This window comes from Melanerpes formicivorus, unplaced genomic scaffold (genome assembly GCF_026170545.1).
Source record: "Melanerpes formicivorus ecotype bairdi unplaced genomic scaffold, bMelFor1.0.p_v2 SCAF_67, whole genome shotgun sequence".
NCBI classification, from domain to species: Eukaryota; Metazoa; Chordata; class Aves; order Piciformes; family Picidae; genus Melanerpes; species Melanerpes formicivorus.
This window is the reverse complement of record NW_027142419.1, coordinates 2,170,385-2,192,643: the sequence shown is the minus strand read 5'-3', so window position 1 is coordinate 2,192,643 and position 22,259 is coordinate 2,170,385. Positions and strand designations below refer to the sequence as shown.

Below are 22,259 nucleotides of genomic sequence, written 5' to 3'. Positions count from 1 at the left end.
CACCTTTGTATGGCTGCATGATTGCACAGCTGCATGCTTGCACCTTTGTATGGCTGCATGCTTGCACAGCTGCATGCTTGCCCCTTTGTATGGCTGCATGATTGCACAGCTGCATGCTTGCACCTTTGTATGGCTGCATGCTTGCACAGCTGCATGCTTGCCCCTTTGTATGGCTGCATGATTGCACAGCTGCATGCTTGCCCCTTTGTATGGCTGCATGATTGCACAGCTGCATGCTTGCCCCTTTGTATGGCTGCATGATTGCACAGCTGCATGCTTGCACCTTTGTATGGCTGCATGATTGCACAGCTGCATGCTTGCACCTTTGTATGGCTGCATGCTTGCACAGCTGCATGCTTGCACCTTTGTATGGCTGCATGCTTGCACGGCTGCATGCTTGCACCTTTGTATGGCTGCATGCTTGCACCTTTGTATGGCTGCATGCTTGCACAGCTGCATGCTTGCACCTTTGTATGGCTGCATGCTTGCACAGCTGCATGCTTGCACCTTTGTATGGCTGCATGCTTGCACAGCTGCATGCTTGCACTTTTGTATGGCTGCATGCTTGCACAGCTGCATGCTTGCACAGCTGCATGCTTGCCCCTTTGTATGGCTGCATGCTTGCACAGCTGCATGCTTGCACCTTTGTGTGGCTGCATGCTTGCATGGCTGCATGCTTGCACCTTTGTGTGGCTGCATGCTTGCACAGCTGCATGTTTGCACAGCTGCATGCTTGCACCTTTGTATGGCTGCATGCTTGCACAGCTGCATGCTTGCACTTTTGTATGGCTGCATGATTGCACAGCTGCATGCTTGCACCTTTGTATGGCTGCATGATTGCACAGCTGCATGCTTGCACCTTTGTATGGCTGCATGCTTGCACAGCTGCATGTCTGCTCACATGCTCACCAACGGCATGCTTGCACACTCATGGGGTTGCACGCCCATGGGATTGCACACGTGGGGCTGCATGCTGGAGGGGCTGCATTTGTGGGGTTGCATGCTTCTGAGATTGTACACTTGTGGGATTGCACACTCACAGGTTGCACACTTGTGGCACTGCACACTTGTTGATTTGCACGCTTAGGGGATTGCACACTTGTGGGAGTGCACAGTTATGGGGTTGCATACTTGCAGGAAAGCACACTCGTGGGTTTGCACACTCATGAGATGACATGCTTGTGGGACTTGCACACTCGGGGGGGCTGCAGGCTTGCAAGGTTGCACACTCAGGGGGCTGCAGGCTTGCAAGGTTGCACACTCGGGGGGGCTGCAGGCTTGCAAGGTTGCACGCTCAGGGGGCTGCAGGCTTGCAAGGTTGCACCCTCAGGGGGCTGCAGGCTTGCAGGACTGCAGACTCGTGGGTTTGCACACCCGCAAGTTTGCACGCTCCTGGATTTGCACACTTGCAGGGTTGCACACTCGTGGGGTGGTGTGCTCGCGGGGGCTCACACTGGCGGGGGTTGCACGCCCGGGGAACCGCAGCTCCTGGGACTGCACGCTTGCAGGAGCACCACCGCGTTTCCTCCGCCGCCGGCCAGCGAGCTGCGGTGATTTATCGGGGGGGGGGGGGGCGAGGGGGGAGGGGAAAGCTTTCCGCAGCTTAGGGGGGACCATGGGGACCCCATCCCGGGGTTTGGCCCCCCCGAAAGAGTTAACGAGGCGAGCGCGGAAGCCCGGCCCCCCCCGGCCCCATTGGTTTCCCATCCCAGGTACAGCCTGCGCCCGCCGCCCCTCCGCAGGCCGTGGCCGGAGCGGCAGCGCCCGGGCTCGGGAGGGGGTTCGCCCCGCGGGGGGCCGGGGCCGGCGGCAGCGGGGGGCACCATGGTGAGTTGGGGGAGGCAGCATGGCAATGGGGGGGGGGGGGGGGCAACATGGTGACCGGGGAACGGCCATGTGCGGGGGGGGGGGGCAGCAGGGGGAAGCCGTGAGGAGTAGCGGGGTCAGCATGGGGGGGAGGGGGGGGGGGCTGCAAGAGGAGTGGGAGGCAGCCGTGGGGAGTAGGGGGCCAGCCCGCACCCCAAACCCGGAGGGGGGTCGGCACTGGGTCGCATGGGCGAGGCGGGCGGGCGGCGATGCTTCTCTCCTGAGATGCCTGGCGTGACCCTGCGGGTCCCCCCACCGCACCCCATGAGACCCCCACTGCCCCCCAGGGGACCTCCCTTCACCCTCCAGGGAACCCCACGCACCGGTACAAAACTCCCTTTGCACCCCAAGGGCCCCCCGTGCACCCCGTGGGAGCCCCACTGTACCCCTATAAAACTTCCGTTGGACCCCAAGGGACGGGGGTGCCCCTTCGCAGGACCCTGTTGCGCTGCCCAGGGATCCTCCATTGAATCCCAAGGGGACCCCCATACACCCCCAAGGGACCCCCACTGCGCCCTCAAGTGACCTCACAGCACCCCCAAAGGGTCCTCTATATATGTCCATGGGATCCCTCTTTGCACCTCTGTAAGACCCCCCCAAAGCTCACATGCAGCACCACCCCCCGGACCCCCATGCACCCCAACAGCCCTCCACGCACCTCCCTTGGGACCCCCATTGTACCCCAGTGCGCTCCTATTGGACACCCCCTGCCCCCCTAAAGCATCCCTCTCGCACCCCTTAGCATCCCTGGGTGCGCCTCCCACCCCATCGATCCCCCAAGCCAACTTTGCTTTGTGACCTCCCCAAGGTAGGGACCCCCAGAGTGGGTGCCCCCCTCAAATATGGTCCCCCCGGGGGCATTCCTCAGCCCCCAACCCAAATCCGCGGGGATTTGCCCCAGATTTCTCCCTGCAAGAAGAAGGGTGCAGGGGTGCCCCCACCCCCAGCAGCACCTACTTTTTGGGGGAGGCTATTCGCAACCCCCCCCCAAACTGGACTGTTCCTACCTCCCCTTAACATTTGTCTCCTTTTTAATAGTTTTTTATATATCTGCAATCGGGGCTCCCCCCCCCCAAAAAAAAATCCCAACCAACCTGGGTGCCCCCCCCCCCAAACCCCTCTTCCTCCCAAAACTAGAGTGCCGCCCCCGAACCCCCGTTCCCAGTACCCCCTAATTAACACCAGGGCCCCTAATTAGCCTCCCTGGGCATCCCTATGGCAAGGTTGAGCCCCAGTGGGTGCTGACTGCAGGCCGGGGAGGTGGCACCTATGGGTGCTGGGGGGCTGGAGGTGGGTGCTGGGGGAAGTTCAGGGGGGGTATAGGGGGGCTTGGGGGGGGAGGGAGGGATAAGGCTGAGGGTGAAATTGGGGGTCGGGGGTCGGAGGAGGAAGAGGGAAGCGTCGCGGCGCAGCCCAGCCGCGATGGTGGCTCCGAAATGGCGCCGGGGCGGGAGCTGAGCGCGGCCGGCGGCGGCTCGGGGAGCCCCGGGAGCGGGGTGAGCAGCCCCGAAGGAGAGGCTGGGGGGGGGCGGGCAGCGGGGCGGTGGGTACCCCCCGTCCCCATCCCTCCCGCACCCCGTTGGGCAGCTGCGGCCTCGAAATCCGGGGGGGTTGATGTTTATTGTTTATGATGCGAAAGGCTGATTTGGGGCAAAACCAGGCGATTTCAGGCCCGGCTGGGAGTTTTGTACGGAGAGTGCAAGGGACCGGGGGGGGTGTCAAAGTGTAGGTCCCCCCCCATCCTGCACCCTTGGGTGCTCCCCCACCCTGTGGGAAGAGGGGAAATGCGCTTTTGTTGTGGTTTAAGCAAACGAGAGGGATGGGGGCGGGGGAGGGGGGAAGAGAAACAAAAACCTCCTCGTTTTGACCCAAAAAAGAGCTGTTCCTGCCTCGCCGGGGGGAGCGCCCGGAGGCGCAGCTCGGCCCTGCTGCTGCGGGGTCCGGGGAGGGAACGGGGGGGAACGCGGGCGCTACAAATACCTCCCGGACCAAATTGCCCCCAAGTTAAAGATGCTGCGGGTCGAGCCCCGGGATTCCGGGGGGGGTCTTTGGGAGGCTTCGAGCTCGGGTTGGGTCCTGTGGTGCCTGAGGTGGAGCTCAGCCCTGAGCATCCTGGAGGGAAAGGAAAATGTGGACTTTGCCCTGCTTCTTCCCTCCTTTTTCCTCCTTTCCCTCCTTTCCCTTCCTGCTCTTTTCCCTTCTTTTCCATCCTTTCTCCCCTTTTCCCCAGCCCTCACCCTTTCATTCTTCCCTGGCTTGCTCCTTTTTCCCTCCCTGCCTTTTGCTTTAAACAAAATTAATCTTTTTTTTCCCCTTATTTTATTTTTTTCCTTTTTATCTTTTCCCATTTTTTTCCCTTTTTATCTTTTCCCATTTTTTTCCCTTTTTATCTTTTCCCATTTTTTTTCCTTTTTATTTTTCCCCTTTTTAGTTTTTTTTTTCATTTTTATTATTTGGAGGCCATTTTTAAACTTTTTTTCTTTTTCATTTTTTCCCTTTTTTTTTTTTCCTTTTTTATTTTCTTTTTAATTTTTCCTTTTTGCCTTTTTCATTTGTTTTTCTTTTGCCTTTTTTTCCCCCCTTTTCCCATTCTTTTTGCCTTTTTCCCTTTATTTTTGCCTTTCCCCCCTTTTTTTTGCCTTTCTCCCCTTTATTTTTGCCTTTCCCCCTTTTTTTTTTCTTTTCCTCTTTTTTTGCCTTTTTTATTTTCTTTTTTTTTTGCTTTTTTCCTTTTTTTTTTTTTTCCTTTTCCCCCCTTTATTTTTGTCTTTTCCTTTCTTCCCCTCCCCCCTTTTTTCCCTTTCCCCCTCTTTTCCCTTTCCCCCTCTTTTCCCTTTCCCCCTCTTTTCCCTTTCCCTTTTTTTATTTTCTTTTTTTTATTTTCCTCTTTTTTTGCCTTTTCCTTTTTTGCCTTTGCCTTTTTTTTGCTCTTTCCTTTCTTTTTTTACTTTTCCTCCCTTTATTTTTGCCTTTTTCCTTTCTTTTTTCTTTTCCCCCCCTTTTTTTGCCTTTTCCTTTCTTTTTTTTTCTTTTCCTTTCCTTTCCTTTTTTTCTTTTCCTTTCCTTTTTTTTGCCATTTCCTTTCTTTTTTTTTGCCTTTTCCTTTTTTTTTGCCTTTTTTTCTTTTCTTTTTTTGCTCTTTCCTTTTTTTTTTTATTTTTCCCCCTTTATTTTTCCCATTTTTCCTTTTTTTTTTCTTTTCCCTCCCTTTTTCTTTGCCCTTTCCCCCATTTTTTTTTGCCTTTCCCCCCCCATTTTTTTGCCTTTTCCCTTTTTTTTCCCTTCCCCCCTTTTTTCCCTTCCCCCCCTTTTTTCCCTTCCCCCCTTTTTTCCCCCCTTCCCCCCCTTTTTTCCCCCTTCCCCCCCTTTTTTTTTTTGCATTTTTCCCTCTTTTTTTGCCTTTTTTTTTCTCCTTTTAAAACTTTTTTTGCCTTTTTCCTTTTTAAAAAATTCTTTTTCTTTTTCTTTGTTATTTTTGGCCTTTCCCCCTTTTGTATTTTTACCTTTTTTTTTCTTGCCCCTTTTTTCCCCCTGCCTTTTTCTTTCTTCCCCCCCCCCCCCCCCGATGCCTTTTCCTTCCCCCCCCCCTGTTTTCAGTCGGGGCAGGCAGGCATTAGGGGAACATCCCCCCAGAGCCCCTCATTTCCTCAGGAAACTGAGTGCAAGCCTAGGCTGGAAGCTGGGACTCAGGAATTTGGTGCTTTGGAGCCCTGGGGGCTTCCTGGGACCCCCCCGTGGTGTGAGCAGGGATTGGTGCCCGGAGCTGGGAACTTCAGCCCTGAGCAAAGTGCAAAAACAAGGGGAAAAAGTGAAAGGGGATGGGAAAAAATAAGTCCTCCGGAGGCAGATTTCAGCAGTGATAACATCTTGCCGTTAAAGCTTTTTCACCTCGAGGTTTGAAGGCTTGAGGTGGGCAGCTGAGGGAGATTTTGGGGGCTGGGAATACGTTTTTTTGTTGGCGTAACCGAGGAGGGAAACTGCTTTTTTTTCCTCTCAATGCTTTTTCCTCCTTGTGTAGGCTTTCGGGTTGGTTAAACCCGGGGTGCGATTCGGGATTCGGGAGGAGGATGGGACCTGGGAAGAGCACGGGATTTGTTGCTAATTGTGCCAGGGGGTGATCGGGGATTGGTGTGGAGTCAGGGCTGAGCACCGGCAATTCCATTGCGTGCCCCTTCCTGCCAGGGGAAACTGAGGCACGGCTGTGCTGGGTTCCGATCACCTCCATCCCTTTGGGCACGATGGCAGCAGGATGGGGACATCCTAATGGGTGTAGCCCCCCACTCTGTGCCGTATCGGGGGCGAAGGGATGTGAGCGGTGGCCGGGGGCAGGGTGGGTGTCGCGGGGCTCCCCCCTCAGCAGCTGGCAGAGGGTTGTTTTCCCCGGGGGGAGACAATCCGGCCGCCTGGCAGGGCTGTGCCAGGGGGGAAGGAAACAGCGGCGGCACGATAAGGGCTGGCTGCCAACCCGTGAGGTTTTCCCTTGTTTTTCTACTGCGGGATGAGATAAGAGCCGGGCACCGGCAAGAGATAACAGCCGTGGGACGCGGAGCCGGGAGGGAGCCTGTCGGCAGCCCCAGCTCGAGGTGCCCTTTGGGTGCTCCGGGGGCGCTTTTGGGGTGCGCAGGGTTGGCAGGCGGGCGTGGAGGCGCTGGTGTCGGGGTGAAAAGCCATTCCCTTTGCTGCCAGCCTGTCTCAGGTCGCCGGCACGCTAGGGATCCCTGGAACCGGGGGGGTCCCTCTCTCTCTGACTTGGGGCTGGGAGCTGGTGGAGGAGGACCCGGCTTTCTTCCAGGCTGAAGAGAAGGGGAGGTTGCACAACCCGGCCCCGGGGGAAAGCGAGGCGGGTTCGGGCTTCACTCAGCTTTTGGCTCCAGCCCTTGTTGCTTTCCATAACCTTCCCGCGGCGTTTGTTTAGCGCTTTTGCTACCCCGGAGCCATTCGGGATTTAGCTGCTTGAAGGAGGAGGTGTCTTCAGAGGGTGCATATTCCTTCCTCCTCCTCCTCTTCCTCGGCCCCGAGCCGCTGAGCCCCCCCTGTTTGCCCACTTCCCCCTGCAGATGTCGACCTACAAACGAGCGACGCTGGACGACGAGGAGCCCCTGGACTCCATCAGCGAAGGCGATGGCTACCCCAACGGCTTCCAGGTAGGGCTTCGTCTGCTCTTCCTTCTGGGGAGGGGGAAAGAGGATTTTAGGTCCTGGCAAGTTGGAAAGGGGGTTGCAGACGATTTTTTTTGTTGCCTCGGACCAGTTTTCTGTGGGGCAAAGTCCAGCGTGGGCAGAGCCGAGTTGGCTCCGCTGCCCTTTGCTCCGCTCCCAGCGCTTGGAGCCAGTGACAGCAGACTCTGTGGGGCTTGGCTGTTTGCAGCACCTCTGAACCCTCTTTTCCCACCCTCCCAACCCCTTCCCGGCGTGGCCGGGCTGAGCAATTATCACCGCGGTGGCAGCTTTGTCCCCGCACAAAAGGGATTTGGTTAATTCCTCCCTGAGCAGCAGGAAAGCAGCTTAAAAGGGCGAGAAAACTCCCTCCCGGCCGCCAGCCTCCGGCCTCGGCGGGAGGGTTTGGGGCTGTGGCGATGGTGTCGGCGGTGGCCCTGCGCCCAGCCCCATCTCTCACTCCTGGGGTGGTGCTTTCTGCCCCCGAATCACGGCTCTGCTGGGTTTTCACTTTCCCCGGCGGGGCCGTCTCGGCTCGGGATGTTTCCTGGGGATGTTTTTCGGCCGAGTGGGAGTATCCTGTTCCGGCCCTTCCCCCCAGCCCCGCGGCCCCCACCCTGCCCCGGTGCCGCTAGCGGGGCTGGGGGCGGCGGCCGCGGGGCTGGGCGCACCGGGGGGATCCCGGGCGTGCTCGAGGAATGCTGTGGGGCAGCAGGTGAGCTGGCCCGGGCGCTCGCCCCGTCCCTTTCCTGCCATTGTGCCGCCCTTCCTGGCCGCTTTCTGGAAGGCAGCTGCCGCCTTTCCCAGCGCCAGATCCCTGGCCGGGGGCCGGACTCGTGCTGGGGGCTGTGGGAAGCAGCATGGGGGCCGTGGCCGTGGGGTTCTCTGGCAGTGGGGAAACCACTTTGCTTTTCCCCCAGGTGAACTTCGGCTCCAGGAGCAGCTCTGGGTGCTGGGCTGAGCGGACGCGCACCGAGAAGCAGCTGGTGGTGCTGGTGGGGGTGCTGGTGACGGTGCTGGCCGCCTGTCTGCTGGGTCTCATCTTCCAGTACAGAGCCAGTAAGTCCTTACAGTATGTGGGGATCCTACCCCCTGCACCAGGGTGGGTTGCTGAGGGGTTCCCTGCTATGGGGTGGGTGGGTTCAGGATGGATGCTCAGCCGCATCCCTCACCCCGCGGGGGAATTCTTCAGGCAGGGTGTTGAGGTGTGGGGGTGGGATGCTTGGGAACGAGACAGGTGGTCCCCTGCATCCCTTGTGCCAGGGTGAGGTGCTCGTTGGCATCTGCTAGCAAGAGTGTGGCCAGCAGGAGCAGGGCAGGGACTGTACCCCTGTATCAGCTAGGACAAAGGCACTGCTGAGACCACAGCTCGAATCCTGGATTTGGTTTTGGGCCCTCACCCCAAGAAGGACATCGAGGGCTGGAGCATGTCCAGAGAGGGACAAGGAAGCTGGGGAAGGGTCTGGAGAACAAGGCTGGGGAGGAGCAGCTGAGGGAGCTGGGGGTGTTTAGTCTGGAGAAAAGGAGGCTGAGGGGAGACCTTTTGGCTCTCTGCACTCTCTGGAAGAAGGCTGGAATGAGGTGGGGGTTGGGCTCTTCTCCCAAGGAAGAAGAGACAGGACAAGAGGAAATGGCTTCAAGTTGCCCCAGGAGAGGTTTAGGTTGGACATCAGGAACAATTTCTTCCTGTTGAGGATTGTCCAGGCCTGGCCCAGGCTGCCCAGGGCAGTGGTGGAGTCACCATCCCTGGAGGTGTTTCAGAGCCCTTGGGATGTGGTGCTGAGGGCCATGGTTCAGTGGTGGCCTGGCAGTGCTGGAGTCAGGGTTGGAGTCAATCTTTAAGGTCTCTTCCAACCCAGAAGATTCTGTGGTTCCTGGAGCTTGATGCTTGAGCACAGGATGGGATGCTCACCTGCTTCCTTCACCCCAGAGTGGGATCCTTGGGTGTGGGATGTGATGCTTGCCTGCATCCCTTGCCCAGGGATGGGATCTCAGGGGCAGGGCACTGGTCTCTATCCCTGGCCCTGGAGTGGGATGTTGAGGCACAGAGCGAGCTGCTGGGGCCCCGGGTGGGATGTTTGCCCACACCCTTTGTGGTGGGGCAGGATGTTCCCCTGTGTCTTGTTGTTGGAGGAGCTGAGCTCATCCCTCCCCCACACAGGGCCACCTGCTGTGTGCCTGTCAGAAGCCTGCATCTCGGTCACCAGCTCCATCCTCAGCTCGCTGGACCGGGCGGTGAATCCCTGCGAGGACTTCTTCAGCTACGCCTGTGGGGGCTGGATCAAGGCCAACCCCCTCCCTGATGGCCACTCCCGCTGGGGCACCTTCAACAACCTCTGGGAGCACAACCAGGCCATCATGAAGCATCTGCTGGGTGAGTCCTGGGGTGATGTGGGACCCCCACGGTGCCGAGGAGCCCCGTCGAGGCCTGGGGGATGCCGAAAGCGTGCCCACGGGGATGTGAGGCTGGCCTGGAGCCCCAGTGACAAGCCAGCCCACGAGGCATGTGCTGTGAGGAGGATGGGAGGCAGAGCCTGGCTGTGGCTGCTCTCCTGGGTACCTCTGGGATTTCTGACTGTGGTGTTGAGCCGAGTAAGGGAAAGGTCCTGGCCTTGGCTCCGCCAGCCCCGTGGCAGCATTCCCAGCAGCTCCTGCTTTGCACCCCACGCTGCATCCAGAGGCTGCAGCAGCCCAGGATCACCCCAAGGCTATGGAGCTTTCCTCCTGCAGCCTTGTCTGTGTGTGATGGGGGAGCTGGCTGCCAACCTGGCCGTTCTGGGGTGGCCAGGGCTGCCCTGGCAGAGGGGGGATCCCAGGCTGGGGCTCTGCGTGCGAACGCCGGAGCCGGGCAGCTTATCCAAGGCACTGGCAGGGACGGTTTGTTCAAGCTCTGAGCAAACAGCTGGCTCCTTATCAGTGCTTCCCACTGAGCTGGGGCTGATTGCTCTGCAGAGAGGAGGTTTGGGAAGAGCAGGGAGGATGGGGGTGGGGGGGTGGGAATGGCTTCATCCCTGGGTTCTTCCCGCAGCAATCTGGCGCGGGTTTTTTCACCGGGAGAAGGGAGCAGGCCCCCAGCCAAAGTGGTTGTGCTTGGCATTTCCTTGAATTCCTTGGAGCTGAGGGACCTTCACTTAATAAACCCACACAGCTGGGAAGCCAAAGGTGCAAGCTGTGTCATGAGGAAAATAGTAATAATAATAATGATAATAATAATAAGGGGGGGGGGGGGGAGGGGAACCTACCCCAAAGCCTCTGGGGAAAGAGAACTTCAGAGGGGAGGGTGGGAAAAAAATGATGATGGCTTGGGTTTGGAGGAGAAAAAGGGAGTTGGTTGTTCCTGCTTGCAGGAAGAAAGAAGAGGGCTGGGGGAGCAGCAGGATGATGGGGGCAAGGGCAGCCTGGGGGGCTGGGTGATGCTGGGAACAACAGAGCCGCCGGAAAAAATCCTTCTTGTTTTGTCCCTTCCTTTATCTTTCTGCTCCAGAGAGCAGCAGCAGTCGCTGCGGGTGGGAGAGGAGATGGGGGAAGGAGGCCAGGAAGGGTTAGAGGCTGTGGGATGCTCCTGGGATGGTGGAGGGCACTGGTGGGGTGATCCTCAGCGCCTTGGAGCCTGGGTTTGAGAGTGCCAACTCTGTGAGATTCAGTAAGTCAAAGGGCAGCATCCTGCAGCTGGGTCAGGCCAGCCCCAGGCACAGATCCAGGCTGGGAGCTGAGTGGGTTGAGAGCAGCCCTGAAGAAAGAGCCTTGGGGGTGCTGAGCAGCTCCCCAGGAGCCAGCAGTGCCTCCTGCAGCCCTCAGGCAGCTGTGTGCTGGCTGCAGCCAGAGCAGGGTGGGCAGAGGGCAGCAGAGGGGATCCTGCCCCTGGGCTCTGCTCTGCTCAGACCTCACCTCCAATCCTGCCTCCAGTTCTGTGTCCCCAGCACAAGAAGGACACAGAGCTGCTGGAGGGAGCCCAGAGGAGGCCACAGAGATGCTGCCAGGGCTGGAGCAGCTCTGCTGGGAGCACAGGCTGAGGGAGCTGGGGCTGTGCAGCCTGGAGAAGAGAAGGTTTCAGGGGGAGCTCAGAGCTGCCTGCCAGGAGCTGAAGGGATCCTGCAGGAAGGCTGCAGAGAGACTTTTGCTGAGGGGGTCTGGGCCAGGCCAAGGGGGAAGGGTTTGAAGCTGAGGCAGAGCAGGGTTAGAGTGGAGCTGGGGAAGAAGTTCTTCGGTGTGAGGCTGCTGAGCCTCTGGCACAGGCTGCCCAGGGAGGCTGTGTCTGCCTCCTGCGTGGGGGTGTTGAAGGCCAGGCTGGATGAGGCCCTGAGCAGTGGAGTCTAACTGAGAGGTGTCCCTCCATGGCAGGGGGTTGGAGGAGGGGATCTGGATGGTCTGATCGGTGTGGTGGTGTCAGGTCATGGGCTGGACTTGATGATCTCAGAGTCTGTTCCAGCCCCAATAATGCTGTGATCTCTGAGGTCCCTTCCACCCTGAGCCATTCTAGGATTCTATGAAAACCACAGAATGTCAGGGGCTGAGAGGGACCTCCAGAGATCGTCCAGTCCAAGCCCCCTGCCACAGCAGGGTCACCCAGGGCAGGGCACCCAGGAACACATCCAGGCAGATCCTGGATATCTCCAGAGAGGGAGACTCCACAGCCCCCCTGGGCAGCCTGCTCCAGGGCTCTCTCACCCTCACAGGGAATAACTTTCCCTCCTGTTTCCATGGCACTTCCTCTGCCTCATCTTCCACCCCTGCCCCTGGTGCTGGCATTGGGCATCCCCCAGCAGAGCCTGGCTCCAGCCTCTGGGCACTGCCCCTGCACAGCTTTATCAACAGCAATGAGGTCAAGAGTGGGGCTGAACATGGCTCTGGTGGAAGGTGAGGGGGGTGATGTTGCTGGTGTCCTGGGGACCCCATGTGAGCAGATCCCCTCTCCCCCTGGGCGCAGAGAACACCACGGCCAACGTGTTGAGCGAGGCGGAGCGCAAGGCCCAGCGCTACTACCAGGCCTGCATGAACGAGAGCAAGATCGAGGAGCTGCGTGCTGCCCCCCTCGTGGAGCTCATCCAGAAGGTCTGTCCTGACCCTTGCCTGCAGGGAAAGCCCCCATTACCCCTGCAGAATGGGGTGGCCACCCCAGCCCCCTCCAGCCCCCCTTGCTCTGGGGAAGAGCATCCTCCCAGAGAGGTGCTGGGATTGGAGAGGCAGGTCTTGCCTCTCCTGGGCTGTCTAGCCCCATTGCAAGGTGGGGTTTCCCTCAGGGTGGGGGATGGGGGAATGTTTAAGCAAGTCAGGATGATTGAAGCTCCAGCTGGGCAGGCACTGGAGATGCTTTACACTGTGGATAGAGAGAGTACCTGAAGGGATCCTGCAGGAAGGCTGCAGAGGGACCAGGGGGAATGGTTTGAAGCTGACGAGAGCAGGGTTAGAGTGGAGTTGAGGGAGAAGCTCTTCAGTGTGAGGGTGGTGAGACTGGCACAGGTTGCCCAGGGATGCTCTGGCTGCCTCCTCCCTGGAGGTGTTCAAGGCCAGGTTGGATGAGGCCTTGAGCAGCTGAGCTGGTGGGAGGTGTCTGTTCCCATGGCAGGGGGGTGGAACTGGATGATCTTTAAGGTCCCTTCCAACCTAAACCAATCTATGAATGTATGGAACAGGGCTGCCCAGGGAAGTGGTGGAGTCACCATCCTTGGAGCTATAGATCTGGCACGTTGGAACGTGGCCTGGTGGTCATGGAGGTGTTGGGTAGAAGGTTGGACTTGACGATGTTTGGATGGTAGGAACAAGTTCTTTGCTATGAGGGTGGTGGAACACTGGAACAGGTTGCCCAGGGAGGTGGTTGAGGCTCCATTCCTGGACATGTTTAAATCTTGAAGAGAGAGCTTTTTGGCCAAGCTGCAGTTCAATATCTGCAGGGGACCTACAGGCAGGCTGGGGAGGGACTGTTCAGAAGGACCTGTGGGGGTAGGGTAGGGGCAGTGGTTTGAAACTGGAGCAGGGCAGAGTTAGGTTGGACATGAGGAGGAAGTTCTGCACAGTGAGGCTGGGGAGACACTGGAACAGGCTGCTCAGGGCAGTGGTTGAGGCTTCATCCCTGATGATACTCTAGGTGAGGCTAGCAGGGCAGCCTGCTCCAGCTGGGGATGTCCCTGCTGACTGCGCCAGCTCAGGCCTTTGGAGGTCCCTTCTGTCCTGCACCATTCTGTGATCTCAGAGGTCCCCTCCAACCCTAACGATTCTGTGCTTCTGTCCCTGGCTGCTGTCTGTGCCCAGCTGGGTGGCTGGAACATCACAGGGCCCTGGGCTGGTGACAACTTCAACGCCACGCTGCGGGAGGTGACGGCGCACTACCGCACCTCTCCCTTCTTCTCCGTCTACGTCAGCGCCGACTCCAAGAACTCCAACAGCAACGTCATCCAGGTGGACCAGTCGGGGCTGGGCCTGCCCTCGAGGGACTACTACCTCAACAAGACAGAGAACGAGAAGGTGAGGGGCTGGGGATGGGTGGCACCCAGCACAGACTCACAGAAGGGGCTGGAAGGGACCTCCAAAGCACATCCACTCCAAACCCCCTGCATCCCCAACTAGAGCAGGCTGCCCAGGGCCTCATCCAGCCTCACCTTGAATATACCTAGAATAGTTCTGGGCCCCTCAGTTTAAGAAGGACATTGAGACACCTGAATGTGAGGAGGAGGTTCTTCACCATGAGAGTGGTGAAGCCCTGGAATGGGTTGTCCAGGGAGGTGGTTGAGGCCCCAGCCCTGGAGGTGTTTAAGGCCAGGCTGGCTGAGGCTCTGGCCAGGCTGATCTAGTGTGGGGTGTCCCTGCCCATGGCAGGGGGGTTAGAACCAGATGATCCTTGTGGTCCCTTCCAACCCTGACTGATATTATGATACTGTGAATGTGTCCAGAGAAGGGGCAACGAGGCTGGGGAGAGGCCTGGAGCACAGCCCTGTGAGGAGAGGCTGAGGGAGCTGGGGTTGCTTAGCCTGGAGAAGAGGAGGCTCAGGGGAGACCTCATTACCCTCTACAACTACCTGAAGGGAGGTTGTAGCCAGGAAGGGGTTGGGCTCTTCTCCCAGGCAAGCAGCACCAGAACAAGAGGACACAGTCTCAAGCTGTGCCAGGGGAGGTTTAGACTCGAGGTGAGGAGAAAGTTCTTCACCAAGAGAAGTGTTAGCCATTGGAATGTGCTGCCCAGGGAGGTGGTGGAGTCCCCATCCCTGGAGGTGTTCAAGAGGGGATTGGATGTGGCACTGGGTGCCATGGTCTAGTCATGAGGTCTGTGGTGACAGGTTGGACTCAATGATCTTTGAGGTCTCTTCCAACCTTGGTGATACTGTGATCTCCAGGGATGCAGCCTCAACCACCTCCCTGGGCAACCTGTTGCAGTGTTCCACTGCCCTCATAGTAAAGAACTTGTTCCTAACATCCAGTCTAAATCTGCTCTTCTCCAGCTTAAAGCCACTGGCCCTGGTCCTGTCCCTGCAGGCCTTTGCAAGCAGTCTCTCTCCATCCTTCCTGTAGCCCCCTTCAGGCACTGGCAGGCTGCTGTTAGGTCTCCCTGGAGCCTTCTCTTCCCCAGGCTGAACACCCCCAACTCCCTCAGCCTGTCCTCATAGCAGAGCTGCTCCAACCCCCTGAGCATTTTCGTGGCCTCCTCTGGACCCTCTCCACCAGCTCCAGGTCCTTCCTGTGCTGAGGGCTCCAGCCCTGCACACAGCACTGCAGGTGAGGTCTCAGCAGAGCAGAGCAAAGTGTCAGAATCACCTCTCTGGATCTCTGGCAGTGCTGCTTTGGATGCAGCCCAGGCTGCCTTAGGCCTTCTGTGCTGCAGTCTCACATTGCCTGCTCCTGGCCAGCTTCTCCCCTAGCAGCACCCCCAAGTCCTGTTCCTCAGGGCTTCCTGTCCTCTCCTCCCCCAGTCTGTGCTGACAGTGAGGATTGTTCCAGCCCAGGTGCAGAACCCTGGGCTTGCTTTTATTGAACCTCATGAGGTTCACCTGGGCTCACCTCTGCAGCTTGTGCAGGTCCCTCTGGGTGCACACCCTGCATATCCTCACTCTGTTCCACCCCCTAGGTGCTGGCTGGGTACCTGAACTACATGGTGCAGCTGGGGATGTTCCTGGGGGGCACCGACGAGGAGTCGACACGGCAGCAGATGCAGCAGATCCTGGACTTCGAGACGGCGTTGGCCAACATCACCATCCCCCAGGAGAAGCACCGGGACGAGGAGCTCATCTACCATAAAATGACAGCTGGAGAGCTAAAGGTAGGGCTGGAGGTGCTGAGCTCCTCTGCTCCGCAGTGCTTGGGGAAGGAGGGGCAGGCAGAGGCACGGGGCTGACGCAGCTCCCTCCGAGGAAGCCTGATGCCGGCCAACACCTCCCGGGAAGCTCTTGTGCAACCGCTTGGCTCGTGTCCTCCTTGGGGAAATCCCACCCTGACTCATTCCTCCCAGCCTCTGGACCACCCCTGAGGCCGGTAGCTGCCCTGCTGCGGCACCGACACCGTTGCTGCGCTGCCGCCCGCGGCCCCGCCACGGACGTCAGCCTGGTCGCCTCCCGGCGTCCCCGGGGGGGCCCTGGAAGGTTGTGTCAACATCTCTGACACCCGCCCCACTTTCTTTTCCTCTGTGGGAGGAAATTGTTTACTCCCCTCTGACCTTTGGAGGATGCTGCCGTTGTGGGAACCGCTCTCTGCAGCATCAGCCCCTGTCTGAGGGATCCAGCTGAGGCTGCAGCTTCCAGCTCGGCAGTGGCCGCCGCCTCCCTCTGCTGGTGTCGGAGGCCACAGCAGCAGCCTGCCTTTTGCAGGAGCTGGCTCCGGCCGTGGACTGGATGCCCTTCCTCTCCACGGTCTTCTACCCTGTGGAGCTCAACGAGTCGGAGCCTGTCGTGGTCTATGCCAAGGAGTACCTGGAGCAGGTCTCTGACCTCATCCTGGCCACTGATAAATGGTGAGAGCCCCCAGCCCGCGCGGAGGGGTGCCCAGGGTGGGCAGGTGTGGCTCTGCTGCCTGCTCACCGCCTCTCGCCGCAGCCTCCTCAACAACTACATGATCTGGAACCTGGTGCGGAAAACCAGCCCCTTCCTGGACCAGCGCTTCCAGGACGCCGAGGAGAAGTTCATGGAAGTGATGTACGGCACAAAGAAGGTGAGGGCAGGGCCCCCCAGACCTCCATTGAACCAGCAGCAGGTTTTTAAGTGAAGTCCCCAGCAGGTTGCAGCAGAAAAATAGATGTATATATATATATGTATATATGTGCTGGGCAGGGAGTGGCTGGAGAGCTGCCCTGGAGAAAAGGACTTGAGAGTGCCTGGGGCAGGAGAAGCTCGACAGGAGCCAGCAGTGAGCACTTGCAGCCCAGAGAGCCAAGCAGAGCCTGGGCTGCAGCAAGAGAAGCATAGCCAGCAGGTCAAGGGAGATGATTCTCCTCCTCTACTCTGCTCTGCTGAGACCACAGCTGGAGCTCTGTGTCCAGTTCTGGAGCTTCTGTTACAGGAAGGACCTGGAGGTGCTGGAAGGTGTCCAGAGAAGGGCCACGAGGAGGAGCAGAGGGCTGGAGCTGCTCTGCTGTGAGCACAGCCTGAGAGAGTTGGGGTTGTGCAGGCTGGAGAGGAGAAGGCTCCCAGGAGACCTCATTGTGGCCTTCCAGGATCTGCAGGGGGCTCCAAGAAAGCTGGGGAGGGACTTTTGAGGGTGTCAGGGAGTGATAGGACTGGGGGGATGGGAAAAACTAGAAATGGGGAGATTGGCTGTGAGGAAGAAGTTGTTCCCCAGGAGGGTGGTGAGAGCCTGGCACAGGTTGCCCAGGGAGGTGGTGGAAGCCTCCTGCCTGGAGGTGTTTGCAGCCAGGCTGGAGGTGGCTGTGAGCAACCTGCTGTGGTGTGAGGTGTCCCTGCCCATGGCAGGGGGTTGGGGTTGGAGCTGGCTGAGCCTTGAGGTCCCTTCCAACCCTGACAGCTCTGTGGTTCTGATATGGGACAGATTTTGGGCTGGCAGCTCTGGCACAGAGGGATGGATGTGGACCTTATCTGCTGGGAATTGGGAAGGTCAGGGGGGTTTGGCCATGCCATGACAGCCACCTCTTGTCCTGTGCAGACCTGCCTCCCACGCTGGAAGTTCTGCATCAGTGACACGGACAACAACCTGGGCTTTGCCCTGGGGGCCATGTTTGTCAAGGCCACCTTTGCAGAAGACAGCAAGCAGGTGGTAGGTCCCTGAGGGAGCAGTGGGGATGGTTGGGACAACCAATATTTCCCCACCCATCTTTTGTCTGCTGTGTCTCCATTCACTGGGCCATCCACCAGTTTGCACGGCCTCAGCAGCCTGGCCTCTTCCTCTCCAGCAGTGTGAGGATCCTTGAGTTGAGTTCTCTGGGCTGGGAAGCCTGATGTTGGCCCACCTTGTTTTGTCCAGGCAGAGGAAATGATTGCAGAGATTAAAACAGCCTTTGAGGAGAGCCTGGAGACCCTGCAGTGGATGGATGAGGACACGAGGAGATCGGCCAAGGAGAAGGTGAGGCGCTGGCAGCAGTGCTGGGGAGGAGAGGGTGGTGGTTGGAGGCTGGGGGAGGTCATCCTGCCGTCACCACACCCACTTTGGTCCTTGTCACCTGCCAGGCAGATGCCATCTACAACATGATTGGCTACCCCAAGTTCATCATGGACCCCAAGGAGCTGGATAAAGTCTTCAATGATGTGAGTTGGTTAGACAGGACCCTGTGGTCTCCTGTTGCGTTAGCACGTGCAGGACGTGCCCACCGCCACGGGCTGGGGGCAGCCCTGCCTTCCTCCAGAAGGATCTCACTGACCTTTCTCTGGGGGCTTCCCAGAGAGCTGGAGGTCAGTCCTGGGGTGGCTGAGGCTGTTGGGTTCTCTGCCTGGGAAGAGGAGGAGCCGTTTTGTAACGGTGATTCATTGCCCTCCCGAGGCTGCACAGATGTTGGAGAGGAGGAGAAACAAAGAGTGGCTGTAACTCAGCTGGCTCTGGAGGCTCCTCTGTGGCTGTGGAGGGAGGAGCAGAGCTGGGGGATCACCACACCTTGTTCTTTGCAGTATGAGGCTGTGTCTGACCTCTACTTCGAGAACGTCATGCAGTTCTACAACTTCTCAGCCAGGGTCACCGCCGACCAGCTCCGCAAGCCCCCGAACCGCGACCAGTAAGTCACAGAGTGTTGGAAGGGACCTCCAGAGGTCATCCAGTCCAAGCCCCTGCCACAGCAGGGTCACCCAGGGCAGGGCACACAGGAACACATCCAGGCAGATCCTGAATATCTCCAGAGAAGGAGACTCCACAACCCCCTGGGCAGCCTGCTCCAGGGCTCTCTCACCCTCACAGGGAATAAATCTTCCCTCCTGTTTCCATGGCACTTCCTGTGCCTCAACTGCCACCAGTGCCTCTTGTGCTGGCATTGGGCATCCCCCAGCAGAGCCTGGCTCCAGCCTCTGGGCACTCCCCCTGAACATTTTTATCAGCATGAATGAGGTCACCCTCAGGCTCCTCCTCTCCAAGCTACAGAGCCCTCAGCTCCCTCAGGCTCTGCTCATGAGGAAGATGTTCCACAGCCTTCATCGTTTTTATGGCTCTGTGCTGGACTCTGAAGCAGGTCCCAAGCAGTCCTCTGCTCAGCTCCTGCTGCGCTTAGCAGGGACACCACAGTGCCTGCAGCACCTGGGTTTGGTGTTCACCAGACCATGCTGCTTCTGGGGAGTTCAGCGTGGGCCAGGGGCTTTGCACCATTGGCAGACATTGGTGCTGGGTTGGTGCTGCCATGCTGGCTGTGTCCCTGTGCCTGCAGGTGGAGCATGACACCTCCGACGGTCAATGCCTACTACTCCCCCACCAAGAATGAGATCGTCTTCCCTGCTGGCATCCTCCAGGCCCCTTTCTACACCCGGGCCTCTCCCAAGTAAGAACCCAGGGACAGGGTGGAGGGCAAGGCTCCCAGGTTGCCTCTCATCCCCCAAGCCGAGGCTGAACGTCCATGGCTCTCCTGACGTCAGCATCTGCCTCCTGCAGGTCCCTGAACTTCGGGGGGATCGGCGTGGTGGTGGGCCACGAGCTGACGCACGCCTTCGATGACCAAGGTACGGCCGGGGCCCAGGGCTGGGCTGCTGGAGGGGGGGCTGGCAGGTGCTGAAGGACCTTTTGGCAGGTCGGGAGTACGACAAGGACGGCAACCTGCGGCCCTGGTGGAAGAACTCCTCCGTGGAGGCCTTCAAGAGGCAGACGGAGTGCATGGTGGAGCAGTACGGCAACTACAGCGTCAACGGCGAGGCCGTCAACGGCAAACACACCCTGGGGGAGAACATCGCCGACAACGGGGGCCTCAAGGCTGCCTACAGGGTAGGAGGGGGGGCTGGGGAGGTGGGTGGGGTGGGTGGCACGGCGTGGTGGCCTCGGTGCTGTCCCTTACGCCTGCTGTGCTCCCTGGTCTCCAGGCGTATCAAAACTGGCTGAAAAAGAACGGCGATGAGGAAACCCTCCCGACCCTCGGCCTCACCAACCACCAGCTCTTCTTTGTTGGCTTTGCCCAGGTAGGTCGCTCGGTGGTGGGCAGCAGGGGTGGGTGCTCAGGGGTGGAGGGGTGGAGGCATACCCAGATGGTGGTGGGGAGGGTGTGGCAGCAGAACTGAGGGCTCCAGGGTGGGCAGAGAGCCAGATTGGGGTGGTGCTGGTTAAAAAGTGAGGCAAAGCTGGAGCTTGAGCTGCATTGCGCCCATCATGCAAGCAGGGAGGTCCAGGTTGGCACCAAGTGGAGTCCTATGGCTGTCTCCAGAGAAGCTGTGTGGTGAGTGGAGAGCTAGATCAGGGTCATGCTGCTATAAAGTGAGCTTGAGCTGGTGGTGCTCATCACACAAGGTTCAGAGATTCACAGAATGGGTTGGGTTGGAAGGGACCTCAAAGCTCAGCCAGCTCCAGCTCCCTGCCATGGGCAGGGACACTTCCCACCAGCCCAGGCTGCTCAAGGCCTCATCCAGCCTGGCCTTCAGCACCTCCAGGCAGGAGACAGCCACAGCCTCCCTGGGCAACCTGTGCCAGAGTCTCCCCAGCCTCACTCTAAAGAATCTCTTCCTCCTCTCCAGTCTCAGTCTCCTCTCTCCCAGCTCAAAGCCATTGTATCATAGTATCACAGTATCATTCAGGGTTGGAAGGGACCACAAGGCTCAGCCAGTTCCAACCCCCCTGCCATGGCCAGGGACACCCCACACTAGATCAGGCTGCCCAGAGCCTCCTCCTGGCACTGCCAGCCCTTGTCAGAAGTCCCTTCCCTAGGGCCCGTGGGCTGCAGGGGTGGCAGCCGTGGTGCCCACCCCTCCTGTGCTCCGCTGCAGGTGTGGTGCTCGGTCCGCACGCCGGAGAGCTCTCACGAGGGGCTCATCACCGACCCCCACAGCCCCTCGCGCTTCCGCGTCATCGGCACCGTCTCCAACTCCCGCGAGTTCGCCGAGCACTTCGCCTGCCCCCTCGGCTCCCCCATGAACCCCCCCAAGAAGTGTGAGGTGTGGTGACGGGCTCGAGGGGTCCCAGCCGCGGTCTTTTCGTCCTCTGCCGCCCGCTGGATGTCCTGCAGGCCTCTTTCCCGAGAGGCTCAAACCACTTCTCCGCGCACCGCGCTGCTCGGCGGCGGCCAAGGTTCGATCCACTGTGAAACCTCCTCGTCCCTCCCCCCCGCACCCCCCTCCCCAGCTCCTTCGTGAAATGACTTCGGTTTGGGGGCTCTGCCCCCCCCGCCTGTGGAGGCACCACAGCCCCCTGCTGACACACAGGATGCTCCAGCCCGAGCCTCCGCCCCGGCTGAGGACCTCTTGTTCGGAGGTGCCAAAGGGAAGGCTGCGCCCCCGGGTTGAGCCGGGCCGGCTGCGGGCCGCAGCACACCGACGACCTTTCCTCTCTCCAAAGATGAGCACATGAGGATGGAAAATGCTTCTGAAGATCTATTTTTTAGTTTGGGGTTTTTGTTGGGGAGTTGTTTTTTTGGGAGGGAGGGAGGGAGGGAGGGGAAATCTCTCTATTTTTTGTGGTTGGTTTTTTTCTTCATGCCTTGTGGAATACACTGGAAAACGTCAGGGAAAAGGCACTTCAAAGCCTTTTGTTTTATTAGCAGGAGATCAGGATATTTATTAATCACGGGGGGTGGGAGGGGGGGTTGTTGTTGTTGGTTTTACTCAGTGCAGCTGTAGGTGCAGCACCCCCTGGTGGCAGTCCCTTGGCCAGGGAAGCCTGGGGGTGCAAACAGCCAGCCCCAGATCCCGGGGTTGGGTTTTTCTCGCTGGAGGGAGGACGCTGCTGGGGACATTCGGCATAGCGAGCCGGGGAAGCGCTGCAGGGATGCTGCAGCTCTGGCTTGCATTTCGGACTGCCAAGGGAACAGATGTGCCAAAGATGTGACTGAGGTGGTGGCAACGTGGGTGATGCAGCTGCTTCTCCCTCCTGTCCCCCCTGGAGCGGGCTCAGGTAGGATGTCCTGGCCCAGCAGCTTCCCCGGCCAAGCACAGGCTGCTCCTGCCGCCGCTTCGCTCACCCCGAGCCTGCTCTCTGCACCCAGGAAACTGCAAGCCCTGAAACCAAGGCCCCAGACCCCTCCCCTGCCTCCCTGGCCAGTCTGGCACTGGTGTGAGATCTGCCTGGGACGGGGTTCAAGGAGCTTTCTTGAGGGTTTTTTTTCTGTTATGTTGTTTTGGTTTTGAATAATCTTTCTCGAGGTCTCAAGGGGAAACCACTGCGAGCAGCTCAGGTTTCAGTGTGTTGGCTCTTGGGGCACCTGCCTGCTCTGGAGGGAAAGCAAAGACCTGGAGGGGGTTTTTGATATTTATATGGAAAAGGAGGGATGGGGGAGGGGGTGGGGGGGAAGCTTTTTTAAACTATTTTTTCATGCTACACATGGGGCTTGTCTTAACTGAAAGAATAAATAACTTTGTACTGGGGCTGGAGCTGCTCAGGAGTTGTTGTTGTTTCTGATGGCAAGGGAGGGTTGGATCCCTTCCTCTGCTGCTGAGCCCGTCCCTTGCTGACACAGCTGAGCTGAGGAGGCTTTTCCCAGCCTGTGCTTGGCATCTGTCACCTCTCTTGGAGCCTAAAGCCAGGGTTTTGTGCCCAAAACTCTCATTCACTGCGGGTGGTTGGTTGCTTTCCACCTCTAGTGGAACAAATCTACAGCAGGGCTTATGAGGAGCAGCTGAGGGACCTGGGGTTGTTTACTCTGGAGAAGAGGAGGCTGAGGGGAGACCTCATTGCTCTCTACAGCTCCCTGAA

At 58.7% G+C, this 22,259-nt stretch overlaps 1 protein-coding gene across 3 annotated transcripts; it reads left to right on the top strand.

The window, feature by feature from the left end:
- Window positions 1-1,753: 1,753 nt before the first annotated feature.
- Window positions 1,754-21,084, top strand: ECE1 (endothelin converting enzyme 1). Of its 3 annotated transcripts, none has more exons than XM_068162776.1 (18): window positions 1,754-1,827; window positions 6,924-7,010; window positions 7,943-8,081; window positions 9,184-9,396; window positions 11,950-12,074; window positions 13,272-13,484; window positions 15,079-15,270; window positions 15,815-15,957; window positions 16,040-16,154; window positions 17,103-17,213; window positions 17,421-17,519; window positions 17,624-17,701; window positions 18,059-18,162; window positions 18,802-18,912; window positions 19,023-19,090; window positions 19,159-19,349; window positions 19,445-19,540; window positions 20,339-21,084. In XM_068162776.1, exons 1-18 carry the CDS (start codon window positions 1,825-1,827, stop codon window positions 20,513-20,515), a joined length of 2,265 nt encoding a protein of 754 aa, XP_068018877.1. In that variant the 5' UTR covers window positions 1,754-1,824; the 3' UTR covers window positions 20,516-21,084. The 3 variants fall into 3 exon arrangements, with proteins under 3 accessions (XP_068018877.1, XP_068018879.1, XP_068018878.1); XM_068162778.1 differs by lacking the exon at window positions 1,754-1,827 and adding an exon at window positions 5,674-5,775; XM_068162777.1 differs by lacking the exon at window positions 1,754-1,827 and adding an exon at window positions 6,345-6,449.
- The last annotated feature ends 1,175 nt before the right edge of the window (window positions 21,085-22,259 follow it).